We start from the raw sequence: 16,422 nt of genomic DNA on the forward strand, positions 1-16,422 counted from the left end.
AAAAGGAAAGGGATGAATCAGATTGGTCCACTGGATATTGATGGTTCAACAGTTGAGGATCCTGCTCAGGTGGCTAACAATCTAAACGAGTATTTTGCATCTACATTCACGCATGAGGAGTTATTCAGGAAGGAGAATGATGTAGGTAAAGTAAACATTGGCAGTGAGCTGGATGATTTTGTAATAACTGAGAGGAAAGTGGAGGAGAGATTGTTGAGGATAAACATAAAAAAGGCACCTGGGGTGGATGGGATCTATCCAGTTATATTAAAGGAGGCAGCAAAGGAAGTAAGCAAACCCTTAGCCATAATTATGAGAGCTTCCTTGGACTCAGGGGAGGTACCTATGGACTGGAGATGTGCAAATGTGACCCCAATTCACAAAGGAGGTTCAAAGGCTGACACAAGTAATTATAGACCTGTTAGTTTAACTTCTGTTCCAGGTAAATTAATGGAGGCACTGGTTAAAGAAGCACTGCAGGATCATCTAGACAAGAATTCAGTTATAGCTCAGACGCAGCATGGTTTTGTTAAGGGCAGGTCTTGCCTGACCAATTTGATTGGATACTATGATGTAGTCACAAAAGAACTGGATGCAGGGAATAACTTTGATATTATATATTTGGATCTTAGAAAGGCTTTTGATACTGTTGCACATGGAAGACTGCTGCACAAATTGGAGCAGTGTGGCATTGGAGGCAAATTGCTGCTATGGATAAGGGGATGGTTGAGTGGCAGAAGACAGAGAGTGGTAATCAATGGACACTGCTCAATGTGGACTAATGTTATTAGTGGAGTTCCTCAAGGTTCAGTGTTGGGTCCGTTGTTGTTTTCGGTGTTTATGAATGATATTGATGATGGGATATCAAGTTTAATGTCCAAGTTTGCAGATGATACAAAGGTTGGCAGGGTCGTTAAGGACAATACTGACGCTATGCTGCTGCAACAGGATCTGGACAGGTTGAACAGATGGGCTGAGAGGTGGCAAATGAGGTTTAACATCGACAAATGTAAAGTGCTGCATATGGGAAACAGTAACCCCAGAGCAACGTATCAACTCTGCGGTACTACACTGACAGTGGTGGAGAATGAAAAGGACCTGGGGGTAATTGTGCAGGCAGATATGAAGTTCTCTGAGCAGTGCAGACGAGCTGCAAGAGTAGCTCATGGTGTCTTGTCAATGATATACAGGAATTTTTCTAGCAGGGATAAGGAGGTGATTATTCCCTTGTATAAGGCAATGGTAAGGCCACATCTTGAGTACTGTATACAGGTGTGGAGGCCTCATTTCAAGAAGGATGTAGAGCTGCTGGAACGGGTTCAGAGAAGGGCAACAAGATTAGTAAATGGAACAAAGGGTTGCTCTTACGAAGAAAGGCTTAAGTTTTGCAAATTACAGAGTCTGGAGACTAGGCACCGGCGAGGTGATCTGATAGAGGTGTATAAGGCTTTGAATGGTTTGAGCATGCTCAATGCCAATGGGATTCTTCATCTTTCTCAGAATAATCACCTCAGAGGGCATAAATTCAAATTGAGGAAGGACGGATGTCGGATAGATGTGCGGAAATTTGCCTTTGGCCAGCGGGTGGTTGGTTGGTGGAACCGACTTCCATCACTGGTTGTTGAAGTTGATAGCCTAAACAAATTTAAAGCTCAACTGGACAGGTATTTCGAACAAACGGAGGGGTGAAATGGGAGTGGGTTTTTTTTTTTTTTTTGGCTGATGCTGAATAAGCTTGCTTTCTTGCATCATATGCCTCTGCTAATGCTAAATGCTAAATGCTAAATGGTTGATAGTAGGAATTAACTAATGTAAAATGGCCCCTGTATCAGTTATTTCATACTAAATCATTTTGAAAATAATGACCTTCTGTTCTTGTGTTTGAACCTCCCTTGTACATCAGTTATATAATTTTTGTAACTCAGTCTCTCAGCTCTAAATTTATCAATTTAGCACTTTGACATTTCTCATATTGTGAATTTAAAAAAAAAAAATTTTTTTTTATAAGAAGTCCTTTTCAGAACACTGTACTTTATACATTGAGATTTGATATCATATTTATCATCAATTGTCGACAAGTTAGTTGTATATAAAATAATTTATTAAAAATAAAAATAAAAAAATGAAAAAATATTTTTGCATAAATTGGGCTGCCCAGCTTATGTTTTTCTTATTTTATATTAAGAAAGCTATATATGAAATGAAATATTACACCATTCTTAATTATTAAGATTGTTGGGGGGATATAAATGTAAGAATTTCCTCCCTCACCATTTGAATATTTGTTTTTAGATAGGAGCTCTGATAATTTCTCCAACTAGAGAATTGGCCATACAGATTTCAGAAGTTTTATCTGCATTTATTGTAGATCTACCTCAGTTTACACACTTGTTATTGACTGGAGGTTATAATCCTGAAGTTGATATAAAAAACTTTAGTACAAAAGGGTAAGGATATGAAAATATTTAGTTTATGCATGAAACACTGTATTTGTTAACCTGTTAGTCTGGATATTTTTGTATAGATTTCTAATCATCAAAATTTTTTTCACATAGTATATGAATCATAAATAATTGTAATATGCATTGTAAATATGTTGCCCTCCCACACATAGGTGCCTCCGTAGCCAGGTGGGAAGGATCAGCAGTGCATAGCACACACTTCTTGATTAGACCAGGGGTCGAGCCTGTCACCACCAAATACGGAGGATGTGGAATGGTCAGGGAATGACCACCGCATATCATGGAGCAATATGGCCTTAGTTGCCAATGCTCCTAAAAACCAAATAACAACAACAACAACAACAATAACACACCCCACACACAATTTAATGGAATAAATGTTAAGATGGTTTGTTATTTTTGTTGATTGTAGATGTCTATGGGATTAGCCATGAAACTTGTGTTGCAAAAATATATAATTAACTGCTATTAGCAGAGTTTTATTATATTTAGAGGTTATAATTATTTTAATAGCTATTAGCAAAGATTATAATTTTATTATTTTATTAATTAAATACAAAGTGATATTTTTATTCATCTAACTATTTTACTTTCTCATGTTATTCTTGTTTATGTAGTAAATGTGTAAATAAAGACAAGAGTGTAAGTTTTTGAAATGGGATAATTATTATGAAATCAAGTCAAACATGCTGAAATGACACCATTTTAGTTTCACTAATATTGGTAGCTTATATTGTGTGATTGAAGGTTTTTTTTTTTTTTTTCAGTAAAGCTAAAAGGGCACCTATTTTTAGACTCATTCACTTGTGCATAAAGTGCCTATTTTTTTCACTCTTCCATCTGTATGCAGCAATTAGACTCCCAGTGGATGGATTTTCATGAAATTAGGTTTAACTTTCAAGAAGATTTGTTAAGCAGTCCTCCATTTCATTAAAATCAGGCAGCTATTATTTATTTTTTCAGAGATATCACAGTAGCTATCCACATACTGTATTGTATATTACTGAATGTGTAGATTAGTGCTGGTCACCACAGAAAATGGTGAGTTGGCAAGATCCTAGTTTGATAAATCTTTGGCTAAAAGGGCAAAGAAAGAGGATAAGGACTTCTTTCTATGCAAATACAAAGAAGAAAAGAGCAAATCATGCAGGATAGTCACTAATAATCCAGTTTATTGACTGATGAACTGAATGGGTTATTGATGTTTATAGTCAAAATTTCAATCACACTGAGGAATAACTGTGCTTGTGCACATGAAAGCACTGAAATTATTGAACTGTGAAGTTTGTTTACTAGGGAAAACTTTTCAGTTTAAAGGCAATCAGTGCACCTGGATAGTGGTTTATTTCCAGTTATTCTGAAGACAGTGCATTGATTATGGGGAATTGGTTGAGCCAATTGGTGCAGAACAATATTTATCCTTCCTCTGTTAATATTGATCTGTGATTTGGGTTGAAGAAGAGCCAGTGTTATCACCAATCCATAAAGATGGTTGTAAGAAAATGATTCTGAGAAAATGCTATATAAGCTGGAATATCTTGGTTCATGATATGGATAACCAGATGGCTACATGATAAAGAGGCAGATGATTATAATTAATGGTTATCCTTCACATTGGGCTGTGGTCAGAAGCAGTCTTACACAGGTCAGTGCTTGGACCACTGCTGTTTATGATTTTCTTAAATGATGTTAACAAATCATGATTTAAAAATTTGCAGATGATGTGATTGGGAGAGTGGTTAATGGCCAGTCTGTCAGCAGAGGACAAATAATTGAGAAATTCTTGGATAAACACAATCTAACTATTTTAAACACTGGTGATCACACATGTGCATATACCATCTAGTTCAAGCTCCGCCATTGATCTATCAGTATGTTCTCCAACAATATTTCCTCTCATAGACTGGACAGTTACTGACTTGTTACAGTCTTGGTAGTGACCACTTTCAGATCATCTGTAATTTCTGTACAAGTTCTCCTCTGCAGAGTAGCATTAGAACAATTTGGAAATTTGACAAGGCCAACTAGACTAAATATCAAGAAATAGCTCATTTAGATTCCACTATCATTGCAACTGACAAGATTGATTCTGCAGTAAGCTATATTACACAACAAATAATGATAGCAGCTGAATCTGCTATCCCGAAATCATCATTTAAAATCCAATTCCATCCAAAAATGTGGAGGAATGAAGCATGTAGCATTGCGAAAAGAGAAAGGAATAAATACTGGAATCAGTTTAGAAAACATCCAACCACAGCCAGCCTCCTACAGTTTAAGAGAGCCAGGGCTAAGGCTCGTCATGTAAGACGAATGAGTAAAAAAGAAGCATGGGCACATTATGCTGCCACCATAAACAGATTCACAGATACTGCTACAGTCTGGAAAAAAAATCAAATGTATCAATGGCAAATACCCACTTGCTACTTCTCCGATTCTATTTCTGAAAGGGAAGGAAATTTCTGAACCTGTGGAAATTGCTAATGCATTCGGCTCATCTTTTGAAATGCTTAGCTATTTCCTCATATGAACCAGCCTTTCAGTCGCTAAAATTCAATATCTGCCACTGACTATGACTGAATTGCTTAATGCACTCACAAAAGTTAAAAAGAGTGCTCCAGGTCCTTATGGAATTTATTACGCAACGATTTCCCATTTAAGTGAAAGATCATTAAGTGCTCTCTTACGACTTTTGATTTTACATTTGATTTTTTTCTCTCACTTCTGTCTTAAGCGTACATTGATCCTTATCCAGACCTTCAGTTAGACTCTCATTGTATTACATTTCAGCCAAGTACTTGTTTTCTAGGTATAATACTTAATATACTTGATAAATAATACTTGATAAAAAAACTAAACTTCCTTGAACATATAAAATATATTCGTACCAGCTGTCTTAAGAAACTAAATATTCTCAGAGTAATCTCCTCTATGTCATGGGGTGCAGATCATTACATGTTGCTACATTTATACCACTCATTAATTAGATCCCGCTTAGACTATGCATCTCCTGCATACACCTCAGCTAGGCCAAGTGTACTGAAATGGCTTGATCCCATTCATCATAGTGCACTTCGAGTTGCATTGGGGCCCTTGCATACATCTCCAATTTTAAGTCTCTATACAGAAGCCCGTGAACTGCTGCTAGATCTTCAACGACAAATTCTCCTAAATTATGCTGCTAAAATCAGCAGCCTTCCACATCACCTGATATGGCAATATCTCTTCAGACCAAAATGGAAAAACCTCTATCGATCTAAATCACATCTCAACAAACCAGGCTTTAGGCTTCAAGCTCTAAACACTAGCTGGGGACTCAACATGAATAACATACTGCAGGATACTAGCATGGAAATCCAGCCATGGCAAATACCCACAATACACGTTGACAGATATTTTCAGAAATGGGGGACGAATAATCTTCCAGATATTAACATTAGACAATTACATCTGGCCCACTCCATGCAGTTTAGAAGTTACGTACAGCTATATACAGATGGATCCAAGACTGCCAATAAAGTTGGTACAGCCGTAGTCTTGCCGAATGCTATCATCACCAATCAGCTCCCTTCACAATGTAGTACTTATACCACAGAGTTATATGGTATCCTATTAGCCCTGGAGAACATAAAAGAAGTCTCATATACTCAATCCATCATATATACCGTTTCGTTAAGTGCTGTGAAATGTATGCAATGTAAAGGCTCCAGCAATCATCATCTGATACAGAAAATCTGGTCTCAGTTATGGAAATTCATACATGTGGCCACCACATTTTTTGTTGGATTCCTGGACACTCTGGAATCCCAGGGAATGAACAGGCAGATTTAGCTGCTAAAAGTTCTTCAAATCCAATCTCACCCAGTTTCAGGACACCATATGTTGACTATAAATGTATTATACAGCAAGACCTCTAAAGAACAGTGCAAACATATATGGTAAAATGAAACAAATAATAAACTTTTTAAAATAAAGAGAGAACCCAAACAGTGGCAGTCCAGTCTAAGAGGAAATAGAAAAGAAGAGCCTGTACTAGCATGAATGCACATTGGTTAAACATACCTCACTCACAGTTACCTATTAAGAAAGGAAGATTCCGCCCCACAATGCAGTAGCTCTTCATGCCCACTCACTGTAAAGCATATCGTAATAGAATGCCCACTATATCTAAGAGAACGAAAAACTGCTTTCTCTTCACATTTCAAAAATTGCAGTCAACACTACAGAATGTTCTAGGAGATCACTAGGATATGGATGACGTTTTTGTTTTTCTAAAATTGATTGATAAATATCACCTTGTCTGAACTTTTATATCAGAACCAAAACAAACAAGAAAAATATACTAGCCAGAAATATGTGCATTATATCCATTGTTGCTGATGCACCAACAAACCCAACAACATTTATAGGTAAGATATTCTTAGAGTTAGCCAATAAGAATAGTGCCAGCTGCCTATCCTGAATCCAGGGTGCTAATGCGATGACCTTTGTTCTCTTGCTCTGGTTCTGGGTTGCAGTGTAGAGGATACCCGAATTGACCTTTCTCATCAGGTGTGTAGGCTGTTTCTGGGGTCTGGAAGAGGGCGTACCAAAACATATCCCCGCAGTAGATTTCCTAACCCACATCCACAATAGTCTAAAGTACGTTCAGGATAATCTAGCCAAAGATACGATCAATATCACAGCCATGCAATTAATATACAGCTCAAACTACAAGAAGATCTACAATATGAACAACAACCTATCCACTGAGGAACAGAAAGAAGATGAAAATATACATATATCTAAAGCAGACAGAGGGAACACAACAGTTATTATCGACAAGACAAACTACATCAAAAAAGTAGAAGAGCTTCTAAAAGACACCAGCACCTACAAAATGTTAAAAACAGATCCCACCAGCAACCTTGAGAAAAAAGTAAAAAGAAAACTACAAGCCCTACTGGACAAAATATTTATTGATGAAGATTTGCACAAGAAGTTAAACCCCAACAATTCAGAAACCCCATACATTTGCCAACATTAAATCACACAAACCAAGATTCCCTGCCAGACCCATTATTAGCAGTAGATATCAGCCAGGACAGAAGATATCAAAATGGCTGACAAAAATCATGAGGACAGGATAGTTAGTGCAGTTTAATTCATGTAATTTTACTAAGGCTAAACCCCTCTCCCAGATAGCTCCGAAGAACCAAAGATCATTAAAAAACACCCAGGATTTAATAACCAGACTCAAGGATGTCGAAATTAACAAAGAAGATATTCTAGTATCATTTGATGTGACTCAATGTTCACTACCATCCCCTTAGAAGAAGCAAAAATGTCTCCTCCAAACTATTGACAGCCATATCACAGTGGGATACCCAAGACCCCTTCCAGCCACAGAAATAGTGGAACTCATAGATCTCTCCGTAGGTTCACCTTCAATGGGAAATTCTACTTGCAGATATCTGGGCTCAGCATGGGTAATGTTGTTGTTGTTATTTGGTTTTTAGGAGCATTAGCAAGAGAGGCCATATTGCTCCGGGGATATGCGGTAGTCATTCCCTAACCTTTCTGCATTCTCCATATTTGGCGGTCACGGGCTCGAACCCCAGTCTAATCAAGAAGCGTGTACTATGCACTGCTGCTCCTGCCCACCTGGCTATGGAGGCGCCAGCATGGGTAATGCCCTGTCTTATCTCCTGGCAGAAAGTTTTATGACTAAATTTGAAGATTTCTTGGAAAACCAACAGATAAAACCAAAATAAAACCATCATAGCCATCTGGAATCATGGCACGGATAATTTACAAAAATTCTTTGAAGCTCTTAACAGTCACCACCAAAAAAATCAATTTCAAAATGGAAATCGAGAACGGCCAAATTCCGTTACTGGACATCTTTTTTCAAGAAAGGCCAAAAAACTACGTATGGTAGTTTTCAGAAAACCCACAGATACCGGCACCATACTAAACTATAAATCCTGCCATTCTTTTTCTATAAAAATAGGTGTTCTAAAATCTTTCATCCAGAGATCCTACAATATTTGAAATGAAGATAATTTTCAACTGGAACTAAATACAATAACCATGGTTGCCTTAAAGAACAGATATACGATTCACATCATCAATAAAGCCATCACAGAAACCTCCAAGTCCTCCAGAAACGCAACCACAACTTAGCATCGACAGAAGAAGCACGTCCATATGTATACTGTACCTTCAATCACCTTTAAAATAGCCAAAGAAGCCAAAAAATTAGCATTAGCTTAGCATTAGTAGAGGCATACGATGCAATAAAGCAAGCTTACGCAGCATCAGCCAAAAACACCCCCTCCCTCCATTTGTTCCAAATCCTGTCCAGCTCAGCCTTAAATTTATTTAGGCTATCAACTTCCACAACAAAAGATGGAAGTCTGTTCCACCAATCAACCACCCGCTTGCTAAAGGCAAATTTCTGCAAATCTATTTTACAACTCTCTTTCCTCAGTTTGAATCTATGCCCCCTCAGGTTCTTAATCTGGGCAAGAGGAAGAATCCCATCAGCATTCAGCTTGCCCAACCCATTCAAGGCCTTATACACCTTAATCAGATCACCTCGCAGGTGCCTACTCTCCAGGGGGCTGCAGTTTGCAGAACTTAAGCCTTTCTTGGTAAGAGCACCCCTTTGTTCCCCTCACCAATCTTGTTGCCATTCTTTGTACTCGTTCTAGCAAATCTATATCCTTCCTAAAATGAGGCCTCCATTACCTGTACACAGTACTCTAGATTAGGCCTGACCATTGCCTTGTACAATGGAATAATCACCTCCCTGTGCCTGCTAGTAATATTCCTATGTCTCATTGACAAGACTCCATAACCTGCCCTGGGAGCCCCGTCTGTGCTGCTCAGCAAACTTCATATTTGACTGCACAATTACCCCCAGCTCTTTTTCATTTTCCACTTCCCTGAGTGTAGTACCACACAGTTGGTATGTTTCTTTTGGATTATTGCTACCCATATGCAGTACTTTGCATTTGTCAATGTTAAACTTCATTTGCCCAACTTTTCTAGATCCAGTTGGAGTAGAATACTGTCTTTACTGTCGTTAACAACCGTACCAACCTTTGTATCATCCGCAAACTTGGACATTAATCCTGATTAGGGATTGTTTCCCGGGATCGCGGTTGATTTTTGCTGTGGGATTTCCCGGTCTGAATTACTAACTTCAGTAATCAGTATTAACAGTCTTACACACACACACATTATAAATATATATGGGATCATCGTGCGCTGGCAAGATAAATAGTTTCTTCATAAGTTGAGATATCATCAGCAATAAAGATTTGTATTATTTTAATTTAGAAAGATACATTATTACATTTGCAATATATATATATATATATAAAGCAGAAAGTGAAAGGCCAGCACTTCCTAACATATCTCTGTAATGTCATCGTCGTCATTTCTCGACTCTTCTCGATTATACATGTCATTTGTCCTAGAAAGATCCTCTTGCAGTTAAGCCGCTTTATATATATTTTATTGTTTTAATATTTTGTGACTATGGAGAGATCAAAAACATTCGTCTGGCAGTACTTCATTAAATGTAATAATAATGAAGAAGCAAAGTGTAGTCATTGTGATGCAATACTGAAGTGTATAGGTTTTTCTACAAGTGGCTTGCTTCTGCAAATGATTGTAACCTCAAACGTTCTGCAGGGGATGAATCTGTAGAAAGCTCTTCGAAATGTTTAAAAAGTGTTCATTCTCAGCCAACATTGTTTAGTTTTTTAAAGAAAGACACAAAAGAAGAAATCATTGCTAAGCTTGTAGCTGTAGATGGATTTCCTATCAGTGCCATATGTAAAAGTGAATTTATTCAGCAAGCATTCAGTGAAAAAGGTTTGCTTCTTCCTAAAAATCCCAATCGTGTTATGCAATTAGTGTATAAACAGTATAATATTATAAAAGAAAATATAATAAAAGAAATTGAACAATAATTAAAAAATGATAAGACCTAAACGAATATTCGTCGCTTAAAAACAAACGTTATTTAAATATCAATCAAGATAAAGTTCATCAAGATAAAGACAAATTTTGGAATCTAGGAATGATTGCTATTAATGGTAGAATAAATGCCGAAGAAACGGTTGAAGAAGTAAAACAGAAGTTATTGGAGTTTAAATTATCAATAGAGCATCATATAGTTGCGTGCGTAACGGATGGGGCGAGTGTTATGGTGAAATTCGGACAGTTGATTGATTGTGAATATCAGCTCTGCTATGCCCACGGTATACACCTTGCAATATACAACGTTCTATACAAGAGATGGAATGATTCATAAGGTGTAATTGAGGTAGAAACAACTGAAGACAGCGAGGAAGATTTAGAAGAGGATGAAACAGAAAATTATGATTCAAATCTAAGCTTCAAAAACAATGTGATAAGGAACAAAAATGTGATTTCAGAGATGACCTATTCTCCAGTGCATTAAACATAGCTAATATCATTAATAAAGTTAAAACGATTGTGCGAATGGTTCGAAAGTCTCCCTTGAAAAATGATACTCTTCAGAATTATGTTAAATCTTTATTCAAGCAAGAAAATTTAAGCCTAGTACTCGATTCTAAAACTAGATGACGTAGCCATGTTAGAATGATTCTTACAGTTAAAATCACAAATTGAAAAAACAATGATTGACTATAACATGAAAAATCCAATATGTGAAGCAGAGTATACAGCTCTTAATGACCTTTTGCGTGCGTTGAAACCTGTCGAAATCGGATCGCAAAACCTTTGCAGTCGTGATGCGACACTTCTTACTGCAGAGGGAGTTTTTTCTTTCATCATACAAGAACTTTCTGAGCAAAATTTTATCTTTTTGAGAAAAGTTCAGGAAGCACTAATTTTAAGGATAAACGAGAGAAGGCAAAAAGCTTTGGTTGGATTATTGAAGTATATAAAAACTGGAAAAACGTATTATAAAAGAAATAGAAAAATAGTAGAAACCGAGTTGCAACCATTTCCAAGCAAGTCAGCCTTGTTGGTTACAGCAAAACGAATAATAACTTGCCTTGGGTTTTCCTCTTCTGAATCATCGCAATCTGATTCGTCACATTACGACTCCGAGAAAGTGTGACAGTGAGAGTGAAAGACAGCAGACGCTTTGTGAGAAATTGGCACATCAAATCAAAAAACAAACTGAATGTGTTTCTAAAGACCCTCAAGCTGAAGGTCAATCACTTGCAAAGAATATATCCTAGGAATTTGAAATCTTTGAGGCAACTGGTGAAAAAACAACAAATGTATTAAAATTAATGGACGCTCTGGAATCCATACCACCAACAAGTGTAGAAGCTGAAAGGTCCTTTTCGGCTGCAGACTATTTATAACCAAACTTAGAACTAGACTCAGCGATAAAAGTGTAAATTGCCTGTGTTTCTTAGGTTCATATTACAGTCAATTGCCAAATCAGTTTCAAAATAAACTAAAGTGGAATAAATTTTTGTTTAACAATGTAGTCACTAGTCTGTCAAGGTTTAAAAAGAACATGTTAAGTTTCTGAAAAGTAAGTTTTGAATTTGTTTTAATTTGTAGTTTCTATATATATATATATATATATATATATGTGTGAATAAATAAAATGCTGTGAAATTTTCAGTTTTAATTCCACCTACAATAATCCCGGGATCCCTTGAAAAGAACATTTTTATCCCTGGATCTCGGGATTACTGAAATCCGGGAAAAAGACAATCCCTAATATACCTTCATCAATATCATTGATGAATACACAAAACAACAATGGGCCCAGCACTGAAACCTGGGAACTCCACTAATAACATTTATCCATGAAGAGCAGTGTCCATTGATTACTACTCTCTGTGGTCTCCCACTCAACCATACATTTATCCAATGTAGCAACTTACCCTAAATGCCGTACCTCTCCAATTTGTACAGCAGTCTTCCCTGTGCAATAGTTTGGGAAAAATTTGGGACCTTCACCTGCTACAAAAGTTCAGCCACCATCAAACAGACCATAAAGCTACAGTCCAACTACCCAGATAATCCTAGAGGTCCTATATACAGGGTGTGTGTCAAAAATACACGGCATAACTTCAGGAATTAGTTCTTCATGTGTAGACAAAAATATTTTATATCAACATAGTTCCGGAAATGCTTGGTTTGCGTGTTTTGAAGGTTTGTCTATGACACTTAACTGTTCACATCACCTTATAGTAATTGTTCAAAATGTTCAACTTCTGCCTCACATCAACGTCTCATGGACTCACGAAGACGATGCCAAATTCCTGGCACAATTAGAAACTCTCCACAATTCGATTGCGGAGAGTTTCCACATCAGCTACCGGAGTCAAATACACCAATTACTTTAAATGGCCCCACAAGAAGAAATCTAGTGGGTTTAAATCAGTGAGCGTGGAGGCCAGGCAGTTGGTCCACCTCTACCTATCCACCGACCAGGAAACCTTCGATTCAGGTAATTGCGGGATAGATGGCTGAAATGTGCGGGAGTGCTATCGTGCATGACATGTGCTTGTTGATGAATGATCAGTGGAGTGCCGTCCAAAAAATCAGGCATGTTGTTTTCCAAAACGTTTCTGTACGCCTGCTCTGTGAGTTTGTTTGGAAGTACGTGGGGCCCAAATAACTTATCACTAAAAACACATGCCCAGATGGTGCCTCTGTAGCCAGGTGGGCAGGAGCAGCAGTGCGTAGCACATGCTTCTTGATTAGACCGGGGTTCGAGTCCATGAGCCACCAAATATGGAGGATGCGCAAAGTTCAGGGAATGGCCACCGCATATCCCTGGAGCAATATGGCCTAAGTTGCTAATGCTCCTAAAAACCAAATAACAACAACATGCCCAGATGTTGAGGCTGAACCGCTGTTGGTGATGTGATGGAAGAATTGCATGTGGGTTTTCCTCAGCCCATACATGCTGATTATGAAAGTTTTGGATTCCGTCTCTTGTGAACTGTGCTTCATCTGTGAATATCATTAAGGCAGGAAAGTGAAGAGTTATACCAAACTGCTGCAGGAACCAGTGGCAGAATATTACTTGCGCAGGGTAATCTCCTAGTGACAAGGCCTGTACCCATTGGTGAACTCGCAACACTCTTCAAATAGTCAAACGTTGAACAGCCAGTTGCATTGCTATTCTGCGTGTGCTGATTCCAGGAGTGGCATGCACAACATCCAAAATCTCCTCCTCTACTTCAGGAGTCGTAGATCTTGGTCATCCTCTGTTGGAAGCACGAGGTGTAAAAGTCCCATGTTCACAAAGGCCGTGATGGATACCTTCAAATGTTTTCCTGTCAGGACATCTTCATTCTGGGAACATTTTTTGGTACAAACGGCGAGCCTCCAGAGCATTGCCGTCCGCCAAACCATACATAAAGTGCATATCCGCTTGCTCCTGATTTGAGTACATGGTTGGAATGGAAAACCACTAGATTCAGTACCTTGTGGTGAAGCAAATCACCTGTGGGAGATAAGACATTCCGGTTAATAACTCGGGAACCAAGCATTTCTGGAACTATGTTGATATAAAATATTTTTATTGTCTACTTATGAGGAACTCATTCCTGAAGTTATGCTGTGTATTTTTGAGAAACGCTGTATAAGATAGTGTGGATTGGTAGTATATATATATAGGGGAATCATACAAATGCCTGCAGTGTAAAATAAAAGAGCACAAAAAAGATGTAGAATATGGCAGAATTCAACAATCTGATACAGCTCTCCACGCCTTTTAATGTGGTGACACCTGGAATTTCCGTAACACAAGCATCCTTTCCACAGATAGACAGTATAACAGAAGAAAATTTAAAGAAGCCTTTCTTATCAAATTATTTGGATCCTCAGCAATCAATAGAAAACAGGGGGTTGATTTCAACCCACAGTTTATTCATCTCTTTAAAGAAAAAATAAGTGAAGAAGGTTCCAGGAAAGAAAAAGAAACAAATCAATCAGAGGAGCAGACAGCGTACACCCTCTTCCATACCCCAGAATCAGCTTACACACCTGATGAGCAAAGGTCAACTCACATATCCTCTACACCATAACCAGAGCAAGAGAACAAATGTCATCCCATAAGCACCCTGGATTCAGAATAGGCAACTGCCTATAACCTTACCTATAAATGAATTGATAGCATGTAACGGCATCTTAGTTGATTGTTATTTAGTTCTGCTCAATGTAAAATTTGTCATTTTTGTCTCCCAACAGCAAGGTCTGATGATGGGTATTAGCAAGATACCTGAAACATTACTCAATGTGTATTAGTTTAGGTAACACCTTAATAACACCTAAATTAAAACTTCACATGGTAGAAGAGTGGTAATTTAGATATATTATAATATAATTTGCATATCTGTAAACATTTAATTAATTATTATCTCTTGGTCTTTTTTTTTTTTTTTTTTTTTTGCAGCTAGAAGGATTTAAACTGTATGTATAATACAGTGGACTTAATTATCACAGAACAAACTTGCATTTGTAATAATTTTTGCTAGTATTGTGCAACTTGTTATAAAAGTAGATAGCTTTAGCCATATTTTCAACAGAATAGCTTTAGCGATATTACTGTTTGAAAACTGATTATGTATACCTCGGGTCAGCTCACATTTGAATAGCTTCTTTAGAACTGTTTTGTTAGTTCCTGTCACTAGAGACCACCCCCTATCCAATAAGAGGATAAGCATTGGCATATGATGCAAGAAAGCAAGCTTATATAGCATCAGCCAAAAAAACCCCTTATTTCACCTATCCACTCGATCCAAATATTTGTCAAGTTCTGCCTTGATTCTATTTAAGCTATCAACTTCTACAACGACAGATGGAAGTTTGTTCCAGCTATCAACCACCCGCTGGCTAAAGGCAAACTTCCGCACATCTATCCTACAACCGTCTTTCCTCAATTTGAATTTATGCCCTCTCAGGCGATTATTCTGAGCAAGAGGAAGAATCCCATCAGCATTGAGCATGCTAAAACCATTCAAGGCTTTATACACCTCAATCAGATCACTCCGCAGGTGCCAGGCGCCTCCGTAGCCAGGTGAGCAGGAGCAGCAGTGTTAGCACACGCTTCTTGAATAGACCGGGGTTCGAGCCTGTGACCACCAAATACGGAGGGTGCGGAAAGGTCAGCGAATGACCACCAAGCAATATGGCCTTAGTTGCTAATGCTCCTAAAAACAACAACAAAAAACAAAATAACAAACGGAGGTGCCTAGTCTCTAGACACTGTAATTTGCAAAACTTAAAAGCCTTTCTTCGTAAGAGCAACCCTTTGTTCCATTCACTAATCTTGTTGCCCTTCTCTGTACTCGTTCCAATAGCTCTACATCCTTCTGAAAATGAAGCCTCCAGACCTTTGCTCTTTCTTCATAAGAGCAACCCTTTGTTCCATTCACTAATCTTGTTGCCCTTCTCTGTACTCATTCCAACAGCTCTACATCCTTCTGAAAATGAAGCCTCCAGACCTGTATACAGTACTCAAGGTGTAGCCTGACCAGCCTTATACAAAGGGATAACATCTTCTTTTACCTGATAGAACAATTCCTGTATATCATTGGCAAGACACCATGAGCTACTCTTGCAGACCAGCTGCACTGCTCAGAAAACTTCATATCTGCCTGCACAATTACCCCCCCAGATCCTTTTCACTCTCTACCACTCTCAGTGTAGTACCACATAGTTGATATGTTACTCTGGGGTTATACTGCTTCCCATATGTAGTACTTTACATTTGTCAATGATAAACTTCATTTACCACCTCTCAGCCCATCTGCTCAACTTTTCTAGATCCTGTTGCAGCAGCATACTGTCATTAGTGTCATTAACAACCGTGCCAACCTTAGTATCGCCTGCAAACTTAAGCCTGATATACCATCATTCATATTATGTATAAATACAGAAAACAACAATGGACCCAACACTGAACCCTGAGGAACTTCACTAATAACATTAGTCCACA

The 16,422-nt window shown here is 38.0% G+C and overlaps 1 protein-coding gene across 4 annotated transcripts in view; it reads left to right on the forward strand.

The window, feature by feature from the left end:
* LOC150081741 (ATP-dependent RNA helicase DDX55) overlaps window positions 1-16,422 on the forward strand; it is a 596,429-nt gene that overhangs the window by 88,203 nt on the left and 491,804 nt on the right. For all 4 annotated transcript variants that reach the window (XR_016547250.1, XR_016547251.1, XM_090378843.1 and 1 more), the window contains one exon: window positions 2,293-2,447. Coding sequence is in view for 2 of the 4 variants with exons in the window: in XM_090378843.1 (XP_090234969.1) it covers window positions 2,293-2,447 (155 nt within the window). In the remaining 2 variants the exon portion in view is untranslated. The remainder of the gene's footprint in view (window positions 1-2,292; window positions 2,448-16,422) is intronic.

The sequence above is a fragment of the Mastigoproctus giganteus genome, chromosome 8 (assembly GCF_048544385.1).
Source record: "Mastigoproctus giganteus isolate SK-2022 chromosome 8, ASM4854438v1, whole genome shotgun sequence".
Classification (NCBI taxonomy): Eukaryota; Metazoa; Arthropoda; class Arachnida; order Uropygi; family Thelyphonidae; genus Mastigoproctus; species Mastigoproctus giganteus.